Raw genomic sequence first — 20,051 nt, forward strand, 5'->3', positions numbered from 1 at the left:
AATCCCACAGACCTCTCCTGAGCCTCCCCAAGATGCTAGAAACAGCGCCTTGGGCTCCTTGGAGATGCCTGTCCTCACCCAGACCCCACTGGACAGCCAATGGGAGGGGGCTCAGGCCCAGGACCAACGAGGACCACCTACCCTAACACTGCACTGGGGGCAGGCCCGTGGCCTTTGGCCTTAGGAACTTGTCTCTTTGATCACTGGTGCGCCCATGTAATAAAGACCACTGATCTATCTATTGCTCATCTTGAGGCTTAACAGTCAACAAAGAATGAATTAGACAGAATAAGAGGGAAAGGAAGTGCTTTGCCTTAAAAATTTTTTAAAAATAAAAAAACCTCATGTTGAAATAATTTTAGAATTACAGAACAGTTGTACAAATAGTTGAGCTCCTGTGTATGCTTCCCCCAACTTCCCCTAATTTAGTATCTTATATGACTGTAGTGCAACGACCAACACCAAGAAACTAACACGAGTCCGATACCATGGGCTACACCGCGGACTTTAACTCGGAGCCCACCACGTCTCCACCAGGGGCTCGTCTGTTCTAAGATCCAGCGCAGGATCCCACGCTGCCTTCCGCTGTCGTGTGTCCTGTCTCCTTCAGTCAGGGTCGCTCTGCCTTTCCACGTCTCCCGTGGCTTTGGCACCTTTGAAGAGGGCCATTTAGGTATTTCGCAGTGTCCTTCAGTTTGGGTTTGTGTGATGTTTTCTCAAGGCTAAACTGAGGTTTTGCATTTTTGATCAGAATACTAGAGAAGCATTGATTCCTTCCCATTGCTCTGTGGCAGCGGGACCTGCTTTTCCAGCAATGACGTTGAGCAAGGTGTGTCCTGAGGGCCTGAAAGATCAGTCCCCCTCTGGGAGCCTGAGCCGTGGGTCTCGGAGAGTCAGGCACCGAGCCCAAGAGCACTTGACATGCTTCTCTTATGTGTATCTCTTATGGCGATGGGAGAAATGAGGACATTTGCTGTGGGAGAACAGCGAGAAGTGTATTTTTAATCCAGCGCTACTGAGATCAGCAGGCCAGGGCAGAGGATGATGGATGTTGGTGGGGGAAGGGGTGTGGGGAGAGGAGGGCCATCTGGAAGTGTGGGCAAGGTGACTGTGGTCCAGTGCAGCCCTCTGTGGATTCGGGGGCTCTAGATAAGCTAAGAATGAGACACGGACATCTCTGTGGGTGGGGGACTTGTTGGTTTGTGCTGAGGGGGTGGTGGTCAACCTTTCCCAGTCAGCATCTGTAACAGCGAGCGGCAGGTTCGATTTCCTCCATGGTGGTGCTGAGAAGGAATCCTCAGGCAGATTTTTAAGACTTGCATTTTGGCTTCTTCCCCCTCCAGGATCTGGCAGCTCCTTAGGGGACAGGCCCTTGTCTGTCTGGTTCTCCTCGCTCTCTGAAAACCTAGCACCTGGGCCTGGCACATTGTAGGAGCTCAAAGTTGATAAAGTGAATAAAAGAAATGAGTGTGTGAGTGAAGTACTCATTTATAAAACATCTTGATGGGCACTCTACTCATCCCCATTCGGAAACCTATGAGCCTGGCCCCAGCATGGCCCGGAGCTCAGGGCTCCAAGCTTCCTGCTGTATGTCCATCCTCAAAGTGCCTAGAGAAGCTGAGGTTTTGAGGCCTCCGGGACCAATGGAATCTATACTGTTTGAGAAAAGATAGAATCAGATCAAAGGTACAGATAGAAAAATGTAAGTTTGGGGAGAAGAGGCGAATGGCAATGCTGGAGCCTCCTTCCAGGCAGGCGTGGTGCGGGACGCCCGCAGAGCGCGGGAAGGGCGGTCATGCTGACGGGTCCGTGGAGTGGATTTTAGTGTGCGCGGCCCACCTGCAGGCTCGCGTGTTTAGTTGACTGATGGGACTGATTTCTTCAGCTGCTCAGTGACTTTTGTTGCTTTCTTATAATGGCCAGTTTTCCATATAATTTAAATAACATAATTGTAATTACCATTGTAATTTAAATTGAATTATATAAGTTTTCCAGGTGCATATTTAGTGAGGACTTTTTTAAAAATCCTCACCTGAATATAGTTTTTTACTGCTTTTTAGAGAAAGTGAAAGGGAGGGATGGAGGGGGAAAGGGAGGAGAGACAGAGACATCGATTGGTTGCCTCCTGCACCCACCCCGAGGTACATGTACTTGACCAGGAATCAAACCCACGACCCTTCAGTGCACCAGCCAATACTCTAACCACTGAGAAACACCAGCCAGGGCTAGTGAGGACTTTCTAAACATACAAGAAAGGAGCGAAGCAGCAGGAGGATCTAGAGACTTCTTTTACTCGGGTGTATAAAGCAGATGAGAACCGGTTTCACTGGCATATTAATGAAAACCGTCAGAGGTCTGAGCAGCTGGTGTGCACCAAGCACTGTTCAATGCACTTCCCATTATCAACCAGTTTCATCCTTTTAGACGCACCCAGATGGATGTCCACTCCTTATAGCCCCATCCTACAGGAAAGGAAACTAAGGCCCCCAGACACTTGCTCCAGGCCATCCAGCTAGCAAGCGGCAGAGCTGCAGTCTAGCACTGACCACCCTCCTGTGCAGTGCTCCTGTGTGATCCAGAAACGGCAGGCCCGTGCTTTCTAAAATAGCCTGTAACCTGGGAGTGGGAGTGGGAGAGGTGGGAAGGACTAGGTCTCTGCTCTTGGCTCTTTTAGGCACACAATGACTACCCCAGGCACACATCCCTGCGTGTGCTTCTGCACGCAGGCAGTGAGAGCAACAGTCGTCCCTCCTCACTGGCAGATCCCAGGAGTCCCGCGGGAGCTTGTACGCTGTTATGGGGCTTTCAGGACGAACTGGGGGTGTCTGTTAAGGTATTTATTTACTCCACTAGCACTCTAATAAAAAAGGAGCATAGGCTCTGAATCTCATCCAAATTTCAAGCAGTCACCTGTTTCACAGGATAAACAGTTATGAAATCTCGTGGCATCGTTTTAAAACAAAGTTTGAGCTTTGTTGGGTTCTTGTGTAGGTTCACACATTTACCTCGTACAGATCAGCCCATAGTATTCAACAGGTGTAGGCTCCAGATCAACTACGTCACTGTTCTCAAGGGGAACGTATTACCACATAGACGCTAACCCTGGGACATAGGTCATCTTCAACAGATGCACAGAACGCACCCAGCATGGTGTATGTGGTCACATCAGGAGTCCTTGTCTCATGAGTGACACCAAATTTATCTGCTTCCCAAAGAGTAAGGGCCAAATTACTTCCAACCCTGACAGCAAAAGCAGGAAATTTAGGTGATTTCAATTTTTAAAATTTATTTTCTCCACCATTTACCCCCTCTTCCACCTCCACCCACCCCTACCCCCGCAATCACCACACTGTCGTCATGCCCATGAGTTCCTTTTCTTTTTTGTTCAATCCCTCCACCTCCCCAATCCCCTCCCCACACCAGAGCTGTCTGCCTGCAATCTATGAGTCTGTCTCTGTTTTGCTTGTTAGTACAGTTTGTTCATTAGATTCCACAGATAAGTGAGATCATATGGTACTTGCCTTTCTCTGACTGGCTTATTTCACTTAGCATAATGCTCCCCAGGTCCATTCCTACTGTTGCAAAGGGTAAGATTTCCTTCCTTTTTATGGCTGAGTAGTATTCCACGGAGTAAATGTCCTACAGGTTTTTTATCCACTCATCTACTGATGGACACTTGGGCTGCTTCCATCTCTTGACTATTGTAAATAACATTGCAATGAACATTGGGGTGCATATATTCTTTTGAATTAGTGTTTTGGGTTTCTTTGGATAAATTTCCAGGAGTAGAATCACTGGATCATAACAGTTCCTTTAAAAATTTAGGTGATTTCAGACCACTGAAGCCATTCAATAGATACTGAGTGGGATTAGTTGTTATAGTAACATAATTGTGATTATTGTCATGTATTCTTACAAATCATACACATGAACTCAAGAGCCAAATTTAGAGGAAATTATCCCCTAAACACTGGGTGGGTAAGGTTCATAATTAGAAAACCAGACATTTAGGTCTTCAGTTGCCTCTGGCCTTCTGGACACTTAATATTTTTTGATAAAGTGGCTGAACTTAACGGGACCATCATGAACAGTGGCCCTAGATGCTCCTGGATTCTGGGAGGAAACGTTGAATTCCCAACTCAATGTACATTCCAGGGGACCTGGGACATATTCCCTTCTGAAAAGCAGAACTACTAGTGTGTTTTGAACCCTGCTCAGGAGGGGGAAGAAAAACATAAATGAGTGCAACATTTATTTATTTTTCGATTACAGTTAACATATAATAGTTTCAGGAAGTGCAACATTTTCCAAATGGAGCTTTTGGTAGCTGATCAGCTGGAATGTAATTTATGTTACTAAGTCCCTAGATTTCAAAATGACTTTTTCTTACCACACTAAAATCCTTTAATTTGGACATGTATTCCTAAGTCCAGAAATGGGTAGGAAAATTCTGTCAAGCTCAAGATACAAGTGTCCTTGTTGAAAACAAAGGGAAAACGAGAAATTTCTTGAGAGAAGAAAGAAGTTCAGTGCATGGCTTTTAAACAATTTCCTATGACATAGGTCCTGATTTCACACACCACTTGCCTCTAGAAAAGTCTATCATAATTTTAATATGGCCGCATCTGGGGACTTCAACGTGACCGCGCTGACAGAATGTAGCTGGTTTCGTTTAACTGTGATGGGAGAGGGGAGAGTATTCAGACTGAGCCAAGAACCGTGTCCTAGGACCAGCTCTGCCACTGCCCAGCTGTGTAGCATTAATCAGCTCACTTAGCGCAGGGCTCAGTCTCTGCATTCCTCGAACTAGATGAGTCATGCTAGTTCTACTAGATGATCCCTTACTAACCTTTTTGGCATTAACATTCAATAAAGTTGGATTAAGTTCTTAGGCCAACATATGTTATACATGTATTGTGTAGCATACATGTTATACATACAACCACACACATATGAAATGTTTCATGAAACAATACTTACCCTTGTTGCCTCAGGTGCATTATATTTTTTTAGTTCATTAAGAAAATCTGTTCTATTTCCACTAAATTGACTCAATGGCCCCATTTGACAGTCACTGTAGCCAGGCACAATCCTGCACTGTGAGGACCTGCCACCAGGTGAGTGCAGGTCACCGTAGAGGTTAATGGTTAAAATTCTGATCACTGAAAAAAATTATACAAACTGTGTAGATACCAGTCCACATACTGAAGGAATATGCTACAACTTTAGTGAAAAATTGTGATGCACTAAATAAAAACAACCACTAAGTATAAGTACTCTTCAATCAAAGGAACCCCAGTGTTTGCTAAGTGGATCGTCTTCTGTTTATAAACAACCCGTTTTCAAGTTTCCGTAGTTTTTGCTAGAGTATTTCAAAGGAGCCCTTGACTTCTTAAATATTAACTTTTAAAAGCACTGTTAAACATACAACAATCATGTTTCCTTCCACTCTCAAGACCTATTTTGAGGGAAGATACTGTACGAAGACTGTAGCCCTCGCATCCTACGCCCTGCAGGCCACGTTACAGGATCTCTCATGTCTGAGATGGTGCTCGAGGGCCTAAGGTCATAGGTACTTCAGTGAGGTCCCATCACACCCTAATCCAACGATGAGAAAACTGGGTCCGATTTCCCAAGCAGTGTCCCCTTTCTTACTTTAATCACACATACTTCTGCATGTAAGCAACAGACACAAGGATTAGGGGTATTTCCAATCATTCAACCATCGGCACTATTTCATTAGATGAGAGAAATCTCGAAATTACTTCTTTAAAAGGTTACAAAATAACCCCTTTGCCGGTAACACTTCTAAGTAGGAGGTAATTATGGTTTGTGTGTATATTTTAAAAAATACGATGTAATCTCCATTTATTTGCTTATATTGTTAGGTTTATTAAATATTTTATTATAAAGATTGTATCCCATCAATCATACTTCCCCCCCAATACTAGTTATACAGATTTATTAAAAAAATCTAAACAAAATTATAAAAGGGTTAAATCTTAGATTTGGCTTATTTATATCTATCTTTCATTGGACCTTTATTTAACACCATCCTCACCTAATGGCAACAATGTACAAAATAACCTGAGGCATTTGGGTTCTCTGTGAAGCTGGATCACTGGGATAGGAACTTGGTCCAATTATTTGCCTGTGTGTCTTTGATCTATATCTTGAAACGTTTTCAACCTTTTCAATTTGGCTTTTCTAAAATCATCACAATATTTATATTACTGAAAATTAAGCCTCACCAGTAACACTTAGGATTTGCAAAAAATACCCAGGTAACTCCATATATAAAGGTCAATAATTGTGGGTTTCATGGTCAGTCTTCGAACCTCTACCCATCACCCCACCTTTCTTTTCCCCCCAGTATGACATAAGCTAGTCTTCCCAGTACATACAATTTCCACCAAATATTGTCACAGCATTGAAAAGCAATCAGATTTTTTCCCCCCCCACAGAAAAATCCCTTTCTCAAGACAGTCCTCTTCATTTGCTTTCCTCTATCCAGGTGAGCACACTGTGCTCTCACTGAGGCTTGTTTTACACTGTCCATGCTGATCCAAACCAAACAGACCTTTAGACGGCACTGACAATGACGTCTTCATCGCATGTGATCACTCTCAAAGCCTCAGCTCCCTGTTTGCTCTGTAATGCTGTGCCAAGACCTTGGCCTTTAGATGTTCCCAGAGTCCCTGGAAACGTTACTTATTTGTTTGTGAGTATAAGGCTTAGAATGGTTTTGAATGCACAACAAACTATGAGGAGGAACAAAGCAGTGTGAATCTCTTACCGGGTTGGAATGACTTTCTTTACCTACCACAGGACCTGGAACCAGTCAGAAGGGCAGAATTTTAGGTAATACCTCACCTTGGTGCATTTATAAAACACACTAGAATTGAACAGAGTAAAAGGACTTGCTGTAATGGGATCCTTTTTTTTCTTCTTCAATCTTTGCTATGAATTTTTTTCCTTAATATTGAAAGTGCTAACATTTTGAATTCTGAGGAATATTGGTGGGAACTATGATTAAGGACTCACATTATTTAACTTTTAAAATATAAATTTAAAAAAACTGCTCTTCATGTCCTCGCCTGATGCCTTGAAGAAATCATTAGCTCATCAGACATAACCCTGGCACTCAAAATGGGCTTTATTTAATGAAATATCATGAAGGCTAAATATCATGGTTCTATCGTTAGGAAATACTAAGAATATGGACAGAAGGAACATTTCATCATTTCTGTTCGAGGATTTCCAAAGAGTACACTAGTAATTGATTCCCTTCTATCCTGGCTCCGTTTTGAGTAATAGAACAAAAGCATTTTTTAAACATGGGTCCTTTAAAAAAACCAAAGACAAGAGGAAAGCCAGCAGCAAGAATGGAGCACACGTCCGGCGAGCGGGAGCGGGGCTGCGGGGCCCCGTTAGAGCAGGGAGCCGCCCCCCGCCCCACCGCCCCGGGCGTGCCAGCCCCGGCAGCGGGGCGCAGCAGCATGTGGACAGGCAGACAGTTTTGCTGGCTCCCCCTTGCTCCTCAGGCCAAAGTCCAGGCAGAAGTTGGCCTTGTGGGGTTCCTGTCGTCCTGCCAAGCCCTGGCACTCCGGGGACACAGCTAGGAGAACGCTGGCCAAATCCTGCCTGAGAAGTCACCTCTTCACATTGTCTTCCACGTCGGGGGCTGGGCTGAAGGGAACCCCTTCTGTCAGATGTTATGGTGTTTGTGCACCAGCCAAGGACAAGTGAGAGGGAGAAAAGGAAAGCAACTTGTTTAACCTCACGCAACAGAAAGGAGAGGATTCTTCAAGGTAGACGATCTGGGAATGAAGCCCAACATCCCCAGTACTCAGCTCAGTTTGCTATTTTTTCATCTACTGATGGTGTTCAGAAATTTAAAAGAATTATGACCCTATCCACTTTGGGCCATCATATCATTGCTTTCTTAGACAGAGTGGTCCAAAGCCACTGCTGGACAAATACAGAATAATCTGCGCACCATGTGACAACAGTCAATCCACAAAGCAGTCAGATGCATACACACACACACACAGCCACAGTGCAGACAAACTGAAAAAGCAGATATGCTCAAAAAGACATCTTCATTGGCCATCCTTAAGGCTCTAAGCAGGAAATACTACTTTGAATACAGTTCCTCCACCACCACTTGTATGTGTAGAAGCTCAGACGAAGACTTACTACATGTACATGTAGATGTTCAGAAACAAGCATGATCTTCTCATGTCTGCAGTCTCTTTTCTGAAGCAATAAAGGCAGTGCATTTCCAGGGAGTGTTCATATGATTTTTTATTGTACTTTTTATAGAAAAGTGGAAATCATAATCTTACATACTTTCTTTCAAATGGATAAACTTAGGCAATTTATCAATGCTTCCTTAAATTTTTACACCACACTGAACTCCAACAGGTTTTTGTTTTAAGGTGAACCAGGTTTTTGGTCCCTCCCTGTGGAGAAGTTACTTTCAAGTCAGTGAAAGTTCTTGGCCCATGATTAAAAGTCCTTGCCAATTAGTACTCAACAACTTCAATTCATTTTTTTCTGGTTCAAGATGAGTAGGAGCCTAATAAGGCTGTGATAAAAGGGCAAAAGGCACCGAGAGCCAAAAGCGGATTAATGAGCTCCTCCATTTATTTGTCTTCCTAACAGCTGAACTGTTACAACTACTGACACTCTTCAAAAGGTTCCGCTCTGAACCCTGTCCAGGCACTGCAGGCTCCAATGGACATCTTCAAACCCAGAGAATGGAGGGGCAAGAGCTTCCCCTGTGTGGTGCCAAAACCAACAAAGCCCCATGGATCAGGTAATGAAACTTCAGCTTTTCCCCCTTTGAGATTTATTTACTGGCAGCTGACAAGGGGCAAATTCAGCTCGAATTGTGCAGTCAAGGCCCTGTCAAGCTTTTAGAGGCACCCTTGTCTTGAAGCACCTCCATGACTGGCATTTCGCTCAAAAGCCCTCGGCGCTGGTCCTTAACAGCTTATGACATCACAAAGGACACTCCAGACAGATGCCTACATGGCATCCTGCAGCATTTTAAAAGAGAATTAGTGGTTTTAATTATGGCCGTGGTATGAAAGGGAACCATGCAAGCTCCACGGGAGACCTTTGATCAGACCCTTTTGCTAGCACAATGCCACGGAACTGTGACTATTCCTGGTGAGGGGCCTTTTCTCGCTGAATGACTCACCAGTGATCTTTGAATGCAGACAAGCTTCTAGCCCTCCCTCTTCATTAGTGAGCATTTCTATACAGGGGCCTATATAGTGCCCGGAGTCTAGGAGCCATACAATTGGGGGGAAAAGAATCCCTACAGATTCAGGGCCTCTACTTAGGAAGTGCTGAAGGACTCTGAGTGACTTTATTCATTAAAACAGGTTGCTATTAATTAACTGTCATAATAAAATAAAGAACTATTATTTGCATTTCTTACTAGGTTCTCTTTAGTAATATGTATAAAAGATGCTTGTAACAGAAATGAATTTATTGAACTACTTCCCCATCTTCTCCCACCAATCCCTGCACCTTTTTTTTTTTGCATTTTGGCAGCAGGAGCCTACTAATTATTGGGCCCAGATTTATGAGCCCAAATAGAAGCAAAAACCTAAATATAAAATTAATTAAAGAACTGCAAATCCTTCCTACTGGCCAATCAGTTTATGCAACTGAAAAAAGCAAATGACAAATTCACTTTAGTTTTCAGCTTTCAGAGAATTGCCCAAGACAATAAAACTCCAACTTTTTCAAAGTATCATCTGGTTGGTGTTTAGCTTGAAGCAGGAGATTATGTAACAACCACAGCTAATAAAATAAAATTTAAAAAAAGAGTTCCGACTTGCAGCATAACAAGATTCTCTCTTAAAAAAAAAAAGTTAACTTTTGGGAAACAGAAAATGTCTTTGGTCTGGTATTAAAGTCTGAAGAATTTAACCTTCAAAACTGATCCCAATAAGCAGGGCCCTTAAAAGATTCACGGTAGGTATTTTAAGTATATGAATAGAGTCCATTCTCTTTTAGAATCTAACCCAGCAAAATCATTAGGTGAAAGGTTGTGAAAATAGGAGGAATGTTCGAAAGATTCTCACTGAGATGCTAATTTGGGGACATGGCATAAACAGGTATTGCCTAAGTAGCACAACTCCGTCACTAAACCCCCCAAAAATAAGTCCTGCTGCACTGTTACTTCTATCTGGGAAGTGCCAGTCTTTGATTTTTTTATACAGTTTCTTTTCTTGGAGGAAAAAGTTTTGGACCTTGAGATTTTGGAAGCAGGATGACAGGCAGGTTTTCCACATTTTGCTGTCTCAGGCATTTTTCATGTTTCTCAGACTTTGCAGTTCTTTTCTTAGGTGCTTCAGAGCAACTGAAATATCGGCCAGCTGCGGGTCATTCTGCGCTTTCTCAGTGTAGAGACGGAAATGTCTGATGGTTTCCGATAGCAAGACTTCGGGGTCTGTGCCTCTGTCCCGAAGGTGCAGCATCCGCTCGCAGGCAATGGCGTAGTTCTTGTGCCAGTTCACCGGGTGTTCCTTTTGTAAATAGACAATCTCCTTATAAAGCTGGAAGACGGCAAAAATGATGGTATTTCATTGTTATCCCTTGACTTTTTTCCAAAAATCAGAAAACAGAGGAATTAATAACGCAAGAAAAAAAAAAATCTAAGCAGCCTACAGTAGAAATCTAATCGTTGCCAGGCCATGCAGAAAATGCAGGGATGTTACTATAATTATTACAGTGGCAGGAGGCGAATGTGCTTCATCTAAAACTGCTTCTGGGGTTTTCAGATGTTGCACAGGGAACCTAGACACACTGTGTCAGGACAAATGCTCTTCCTGCAGAAAGATGTTCTGGGAAAGGGATTTAGTTCTAATTCATGGAAAGCTATTTACTCAATAGGCAGAAAGGTTGAAACTCTAAATTTAGCTGTTGGAGAAAAAAAATAGCTTTCTTTAGAAAACTGCATGGGAAAAGAACTTGAAGGAATTTAAATTCCGTCCCTCAGTTTTACATAAATTTCTCTCAACATTTAAAAACAACAGTAATCACAACAGCAATGCTAAAACAAATGAATCCAGCATCAAACAGGCTAAGTATAAAGAATCTAAGGGAGATTCTTAAAGTGAGATATTAAAAATTTTCACAGTATCCTATAATTACAATTTTGATAGTAAAAACTTCACCCACAGGAATTGGGAATTTTGTTTCTCAGCTTCAGAGACAGTGTTAGAGTTAAAATTTTTTTGGTAGTTTTCTGATGGAAAAACATGAAATTTTAACAAAAGTAGATACACATCTGCAAAATGGAAGATTACATTTGGTCATCTGGGAATTTCCAGCCTTCCTGAGGGTTGTCGAATTGGAGTCGGAGCCACAGGAACTTGAGTTTACCAGCCGGCTCCACGAGAGCACAGAGCAAGCCGTGACGCCTTCCTCTAGGGAGAAGTACTTTTTGAATTAGAACTGGATTCACCAAGTCATTTACTTTGAAAGGGACCTAATATATTATCCAACGCCTACTCCAGAGCAGACAAATACATACCTAACTTATTTTTAAATAGCATCCACACGAAAAGTTCCATGATCCATGTCTGATATGCCGTTTAATAGTCTTCTGTCTTTAAGCTGCCTTTTAAAGCAATTTTCCCCTAAGTTTCTTTCCTTCACTCCACAAAACAGGAAAGTCATCCCGCACTTTCATGAATATACTTTCAAATACACCAAAGCTAGGAAGTTAGCCCCCCACTCTTTTTTTTTAATTTTAATTTTTAATGATTGATCTTCAAGAGAGAGGAAGAGAGAGGGAGAGGCTGACTGGAGATCGAACCCGCAACTTTGGTGTATCAGGACAACACTCTAACCAACTGAGCTACCCGGCCAGGGCCAGCCCCCCCCTTCACTGGCTTGGTAAAATACTGTTTGTCTACCTTTCCCCACAGTCTTTTTCTCTACCTGTTGCTTCTCTTGCTGAGCCTCCCTCTGATGAGGGCCGTGTGGAAGTGCAGGGCACGCTACCCGGCACAGGGCAGGCGCTCAGGAACTGTTCCCGTTCTCTACTTCCCCAAGTTTCCAAAATCCTACTAAGGTTTTGGAGTTCAAAACCGAGGCCAGCACCTCAGTGAGCATTTCCAGTGGCTCAAGAGAATGAAAGGCTCACTCATGACCCCCTGCTACAGCCTTCAGACATCAGAATAACCACACTGCCCATGTCATGAACACTTTGCTACTGACGCACCCTTATTCTGGAGGGTCCACTAAGCCATAGGCACAGTATCTTAAGAAGCCAGTCATCCCTCACCATGGGAATTACATCTCCTCCTCTGTATGTGTTACTGTGACTGGTGGACTGCAGTCTATTTATTGGGGACATCTTTAATTTCTCAAATGTATTCCTAAAGATAACAGGGATACTCTGTGCTCCCCCTGAACTTAATATCCCCTGAGCTGAATGTTCTGTGTAAGCTACTGAACAGGGTAATGTAACTAATAACAAATATATTTTACACCTAATAAGAATGTCTTTGGACAATCAGTACTGGGGGGTGGATTTGTGTTGACCCATCAAGTGTTTGGCCTCATTTGTCTTTCAAACAATGTCACGGATCTGGAGACATATGCTAAGGAGATACCTATAGATTGTACTAAAGAATTTGGTTCACTGAGAAGAGTAAAGCTTATAGGCCCAAAGGGACAACAAATCCATGAGTGAGCTTCAGTAGTGGCCTAGCAACTGCCCATGGAACCGGCTGCTGATGAGAAGATGAAATATCAGTAAGCCTCAGATTCCTCCCAACTAAATACTGCTTGTTTTTCACAGAATCACAGAATATGATAGATGAACAGGATATATGACCAGGATATGAGAGAGAATCTATAGAGTTTAAAGCCCACTTTTTAAAGAAAAAATTGAGGGCTGGAATGGTTAATTGGCTTACAGTTGACAATCATTGGTGGAGCGAGCCTTGCTGGACCTCCTGACTGCCAGACGGAGCTCCAGCATGCTGTCCTATAATCCATCCCTTGCTGTCCTTGGGTGGGCACCTCAAGGGTTATGCCTCTGTCCCTGTGGTTCCCTCCTTATGGAATGTCCTCCCTCCTCTCTCACTATTCTGCCTCACCATATCTGTCTGACTAGCTCCTTCTGACCTTCCAAGATGAAGCTCCAGTGACACCTCCTCTGGAAGCCTTCCTTTCCTTACCACCACCCCTGCCTGCGGGTGGACTCATGCACAGCTCTCTGTTCTCACAGCTCCTCTGCAAACGTCTCCCGTCATTTACAAGAGTGAACTTAGCTAAAGACTTGATCTTCTGGCTCCCTCTCTAGCCTGCCACCACCCCCTTGAGAGTGGGACAATGCGTGATCGTCTCCACCACAATATCTGGTACCGACTGGCTGCTCAATAAATGGTCTGTGAGTGAATGAATAAATGGACAGTGAACCAATGATCACAAAATTCAAAAGTAAAATTAGTCATACTGATTGGATATCATGCTATTTTAACTCGGCACCAAACAAATGCCCCGGCTGAGTAGACCCACAGCAGCCTAGAGGCAGCAGCAACAGCTCCGCTGCTCATACAACAGCTCCTGGGCTCTGTTCTCATTGGCCACGCCAGGATATCTGTTTCCTACAGAGCAGTGTGGCGAAGGCTTGGGGTGGGGTGGGAGCAGGCAGAGGGGGTGAAAATGGGGGACATCTATAATATCCTCAACAATAAAAATAAAAATTTAAAAAATAGTGTGAAAGCAAGCCTCTGCTCCGTACTTCCATTTCCCATCAGAAAGAACTGACTGCAAGAGCCTCAGTGTGGGCGGGTCTTAAGGTTTGTTTGGCTTCTTGGGACCACAGAAGACAAAGCTACTCTCTAGACCCTTAATCTTTCTCATGAAGTCTCAGCCAGCCATGGCCCTATCGTTTGAGTGCAGCAAGGGTCATAGAGGGCAACCTGTCAGAACGCCTTTTTAAATAAAGCCATCAGATTAGTTTCCCATGACTGTTGTAACAAATCACCACAAACTTAGTGGCATAAAACAATATGAAATTATTTTGCACTTCCAGAGGTCAAAAGTCATAAAACCAAGGGTTCTGTAAAATCAGCAGGACTATGCTCCTTCTGAAGGCTCCAAAATCGGTTTCTTCGCCCTTTCTACCTTTCCAGGGGCTGCCTGCACTTTCCAGATGGTCCCTTCCTCCATCTCCCAGGCCACCTGCAGAGCATCTTCAGGTCTTCCTCTGTGACCTCTGCTGGCATTGTCACATCTCCTTCTCTGACTCTTACCCTCCTGCCTTCTCCTTCCTAAGGACCCTGTGATGACACTGGGCCCACCTGGATATGATCCAGGATAATCTCCCCACCTCAAGATCCTTAACCACATCTGCAAAGTCCCCTCCACCACGTAAGGTTACATATTCACAAGTTCTGGAGAATAGGACATGGACATCTTTAGGGGGACCCTTATTTTGCCAACTACAGCCATTCACTTTAGACGTTATTTGTGATACATATAAGTATTTTTCCATTTACACTGCCTTATAATGGCAAATAAAACTAGAAACTAAACAGTTACAACTCTACTGTGATACACCCTCTCTCTACCTCAACCGCCCCCACCCTCCAGCCAAACACATCACTATGTGTAAAAGTGTAGCCTACGTGATACGCGTGAGTGTGGAGCTGAGCTTTCACGCCGGGAGGCACATTCGCAGTTTCTGCCAGGTTGAAGATGAAGAACGGGGTTTTCATCCTGGAAGGGGGAGGCGTCATTAAAATCAGGCTGTCAAATTCAAATTCAAAGCTCATCTGCCAGACTTTTCCATCGATAAGGAACATACAAAACCCTTTACTGCATTATTTTTACTCCTCTCGTATCCAAGTGTTTACTCTGAACCGAGAGTAGCCCCTCCTTCCCCCTACTGCCAAGACCCTGCTTCCGCTGATGGCCGAATTTTTTGGAAAAAAGCTTACGTTCATCACCACTGTTACACATCATTTCCCCTCCAGATGCACATTTTTGCTATGCAAGAGCCGCTGGGAACAGGGAGACTTGCTGAGTTTGGCAGCACATTCCTGAAGGTGCCCATCACAAGGGCTCAGGCCGTGTGTGGCCAGCTCCTCAAAGGTGGCTGCACTCTCTGGCCACGTGAATGCATCCAAATTGTATTCAGCACACCAATTAAATCAATACCCGCCCGAATAATAACCTGCTTCCTTCCTTTATGTGACTGCTTCCCCAGCTTTCCCGCATTCAGTCGCAGGGAAGAATTGTGCAAACATACGGTATATCTTTGTTCAGTTCTTCAAAGCAAGTATTTGTCTCTATAACCAGGCTGATAACTTGAAATGTGCCATTTTCTGACATTTTAAAAAGCTAGAGTAAGTCTATTTTTATGATTGTTATTTTGGAGCTGTATTTCTTGACAATTTTTAAAAAACCTCTTTAAACTTATAAGTAAGCCCTTTATACACTATTAAGGCAAGTCTCAGTGCAAACCACAGTCCCTGGCCCGGAGTGGGCTTCCTTCCTTTGCCGCAGGAAGTATGTCCCATGTATGTGGTACCCCCATCTGTGTCATTTAGAACTTTTACATTAATATTTGGACCAAAGTCTGTTAGCATTTTTTACATTAATATTTGGGCCAAAGTCTGTTAGCATTAGGTATTTCAAATGTTTTAAAATGACAGGAACCAGAAGAGTCAATAGCATCACCATGAAGTGTTCTCTACAGGACCAACAGAAAAGTAAAGCATCTAGCACATTAATATTCAAATTTCTCTGAACATGTCTGACGGCTCCACTAGTCTGCGAGCAGCTCATATTCACATGTGCAGTCTCCATGCCTGGCCTCCAGGAAGTATTCAGTAAGCGCTTAAGTGATTAACTAGCACATCACACATGGCGACAGGGTCATTGTCACCTTCTCAATCACGCTCACTTTGGTTTAGTCCAGGCAGGAGGAGAGGAGAAGAGAGGAGTGACGAGGGTTCCATAGTCAGACTCCAGCACCAGCAGTTATGTGGCCTTGGACAAGTAACCTCTCTACCTCCAGTTGGGTCTTTTGTAAAGCGGAGGTGATAACTTCTGGGTAGGTTATTGTGAGGGTGAAGTAAGAGTGCTCATCATCATGATTAGTGCACTGCCTCAGACAAAATGACTGCCCATAAATGTCACTTTTATTTTCCCCACCCACCCCTACTCCCTCAATGAAAAGCACCACAGGCCACTTCTCTGCTGCATTAACAGGCCACACACACAGGAGTGCAGATTAGTCACCTCGCTTGCCACATCTCCTCGTTGGCCACAGATTCCCAAGAAGATGGGTCAAACCTGCAGTTACAAGAAAAAAAAAAGTGTTCTCCTATAAAAGTTGGATTGTTAGTAATTTGAAGTTTTGGTGAATGCGTTCTCAATCTGCCTAATGAGCCCCAGTGCCTCATGGGAGCAAACGCAGGACTGGTGGGAAGAGGCTGGAGTGTTTGGGGAGCCAGCTGTTCTAAAAACTGTCAGACAGGCAAAGGGGCAGGGCTGAGGCCTCAGTCACTCTATGGACACAGTAACTCCAAGAGCCAGTGAGCTGGGAAGCCCAGAAATGGGCCTGAAGAGAGGGGAATCCTAGCTTTGCTAAATCATTGCTGGAGCTAGATGCTACTCAAAGAACACTGGCTAAACCACTGACTAATTTTTTCTTTCTTTCTCTTATGGATCTATTTTGCCTGAAAGAGATAATGAGTTATATGTGTCCTTGCACCATCATGAGCTGTTTACAGAAGTGGTTATTTTCTAACTTCTCCCAACGATGGTCTTGGAGTGCTTTGATGGAGACCTACTTATCCATCTCCAGTTGGTGCACAGCAAGGTGGTCCATTGGCTCGATTTGTTTAAAAAACATTTAGAGCATTTTTCACATGATCTTGCCTGTTGTACTTGAATTATAAGCAGTAATTATCTAATCTCTAAATTATTCATATTTTTAAACACAGGCAATAGGGGCACCTTTCTTTAGATGGTGACTCATTTTCCATATGGGAGAAAACTGCTTCAAGGAAGACATATCATGCCCAAAACAACATAACCAGGCTGATGACAAATAATTGTGAAGGAATAGTAACTCAAGTCCCAGCCTTCCCTTTAGAGAAGTGGGCTGCCACTCTGGAAGAGAGAAAAATACGACAAGTGTATGATGTGGAAACTATCCAGGCAACAGAGTGGCTTTTAAAGCTCTGTTGCAGTGAGTAAATCTCTTCCACCGTAAGGGTCTGAGATACAGGCTGGCGGGCAATATGCGTTACAGGCCTTGGAAGTGAAATTCCAGGCACCTAACTATTGTGCCCGCTCAACCACAGCCTCCCTTTCCCTTCAAACATGAGGACAAAAAAAAAACAAAACATGTTCTCTTTCTCTATTATGATACTCTGTGGGCAGCAAATCACAATATTAATAACTAATAAAAAAAATTAAAATATCCAAGAAATTTAAAGGCATCTCAAAATTTTAGTTTTTTAGACACACAGATTGTTATACTCTGATGAAAAATATAACTGCTGTTCGTACCGTCCGTATTCTTCAGTCCAGTTATAGATATTTCTTGTAAGTTTAATCCATTCCTCAGGGTTGAATACAATCTCTGAAGGAACTAATTTGTCACAAGAACCCCATGGCCAAAGTGAATAGTTCTTTTTCCAGGTTGGGTCACCTTCATGAATTCCTATGCAAACAAATGTTTCTTTTCTATAGAAAACAGAAAAAGTAAAAAGTATATGATATATTTTTACCTTAAAGTTCTAAGTGTTCAATAAATATAACTCATGAAGGGTCATTTTTGACTCCTTAAACCTTAGTCACCAATAAGCCATTCGCGAGCATTTTGGTGTATTTAAATCTTTTCCAAATAGACTGTTTGAAATTTATATTAGTGTGAAAAGGCTATTTGGGGGGCTGGGGAGAAGTAAACAGACATAAATGATAAAACCTATCTGTTTGTAACATTATAAGAAACCACCTGTGGGACAATAACATTCATGTCATCAAAACCCCAAAAGAAGAGAAAAAAATGTAGAGCAGAAAAAATGTTTAAAAAAGTAATGTCTGAAAAGCTCCCAAATTTTGGGAAAGACACACATTGCAGATTCAAGAAACTCAGTGAACCCCAAACAAGTAAAACTCAAAGAAATCCATGCCCATGCACACAATAGTCAAACTTCTGAAAACTAAAGACAAATAATCTTGAAAGCAGCCAGAAAACAACAACACATTTCACCCAAGGAAATAATGATTTGAATGACTCTGATTTCTCAACAGAAACCAGGTAGGTCAAAAGTATGTAAAATAACATTTTTAAAGTGTTGGGCGGGAAGAGGGGTAAAATTATCAGCCATTATCCCATATCTAGAAATATCCACCAAAAGTGAAGGTGAAATACATTTTCAGATAAAGGAAAACTAAGAAAATTCACTGCTAATATAGTCTTGCTCTAAAAGAAATGTTAAAGGAATATCTTCAGATGGAAGGGAAATAATATAAGAGGGAAGCTCAGAATATCAGGAATGAAGGGAGAGCAACAGATCTGGTAAATACCTATATTAATATTTTAGACTACTTTTTATCTTAAATTTTAAAATATGTCTGTCAGTTGAAAATAAAAATGATCACATGTCTGATATAATACACATGACAACACGATCAAAAGTGGGATGGTTAAAGGGATTTAAGTTTTCTACATTACACTTGAAGTACCAAAATATAACCTAAATAGACTGAAAAGTTAAGTATGTATACTGTAATCCCGAGAGCAACCACTAAAAATAATTTACCAAGTGACATAGTAAAAATCCCAATAAATAATTTAAAATGGAATACTAAAAAAATCAAATTATCTAAAAGAAGGCAGGAAAGGGCAAACAGTACAATAAAAACAGAGGGAACAAAACAGAAAGCAAATAATAAATGGAAGACAGACATCTAAACATATCAATATTTACACTAGATGCAAATGGTCTAAATATACCAATGAAAGTAGACATTGTCAGAATGGATAATAATGCCCCAAGCATATGCTATCCACAAGAAACCACTTTAAATATAACATAGTGATTAAAAGCAAAAGGATAAAAAAAAGATATAACATGAAAATACTAATCAAAACCAATCAAAAACCCCAGAAGGATTTTTTTTTTTGGGTAAATACAGAGAAAGGTACAAATGCAATTCAATGAAGAAAGGACAATGGTTTCAACAAATAATATTAGGACAATTTGACATTCATGTGAAAACAACAACAAAAACAAACCTTGTCCTAATCCCTCCTCCATTACAAAAATTAACTCAAAATGGATCATTGATCTGAAATCTAAAACTATAAAACTCTTAGAAGAAAACATGAGGAAATATTTGTAATCTGGCATTAGGCAAAGAGTATCTTAGATATGATGCCAAAATGTATGATCCATAAAAGAAAAAAGTGGTAATTAGATTTGATCTTAAATAAAAAAGACTTTTATCTGCAAAATATACTTCAAGGAGAATAAAAAGGCAAGCTACAAACTGGGAGAAAATATTTATGCATTACATATTCGACAAAGGATTTGTATCGAGAATACTTAAAGAACTTAAAACTCAATGGTCAGAAAGCAAACAACCCAATAATCCCACTCCGAGGTATGAAAACATATTCACGCACAGACCAGGGCATAACTGTTTACAGCAGCTCTCTTCACATATGCCCCAAACTGGAAACAACCCAAATGTCCTTCAACAGATGAACTGACAGATAAACGGTAGCACAGCTGCACAATGGAACACTACTCAGCAATGAAAAGGGATAAACCACTGACTCACAAAAACGTAGGTGGATCTCAAGGTACCATGCTAAGTGAAATATGCCAGTATCAAAGGTTACATATGACTTCACTTATATGGCATTCTGGAAAAAGGCAAAGCTGCAATAATTGAGAACAGATCAGTGGTTGCAAGGGTTAGGGCTTTGGGGACAGTATCACTACATAGGAAAAGCACATGGGAGTCTGGGGGGTCATGGATCT

General features: G+C 42.2%; 1 protein-coding gene across 6 annotated transcripts in view; it reads right to left on the reverse strand.

Moving 5' to 3' along the window:
• Positions 1-7,255: 7,255 nt before the first annotated feature.
• TMEM260 (transmembrane protein 260) overlaps positions 7,256-20,051 on the reverse strand; it is a 56,538-nt gene continuing 43,742 nt past the window's right edge. For 2 of the 6 annotated variants that reach the window (XM_016198169.2, XM_016198166.2), the window contains 4 exons: positions 17,566-17,742; positions 16,288-16,341; positions 14,670-14,760; positions 8,290-10,577 (listed from right to left, as the gene is read on the reverse strand). In XM_016198169.2, coding sequence (XP_016053655.2) covers positions 10,323-10,577; positions 14,670-14,760; positions 16,288-16,341; positions 17,566-17,742 — 577 coding nt within the window. In that variant the 3' untranslated portion in view covers positions 8,290-10,322. Of the gene's footprint in view, positions 7,706-8,289; positions 10,578-14,669; positions 14,761-16,287; positions 16,342-17,565; positions 17,743-20,051 lie in introns of those variants that run through there. The other 4 variants (XM_016198171.2, XM_016198170.2, XM_016198167.2 and 1 more) reach the window with 4 other exon arrangements.

Source organism: Miniopterus natalensis, chromosome 1 (genome assembly GCF_054644295.1).
Source record: "Miniopterus natalensis isolate mMinNat1 chromosome 1, mMinNat1.hap1, whole genome shotgun sequence".
In the NCBI taxonomy this organism is placed as follows: domain Eukaryota; kingdom Metazoa; phylum Chordata; class Mammalia; order Chiroptera; family Miniopteridae; genus Miniopterus; species Miniopterus natalensis.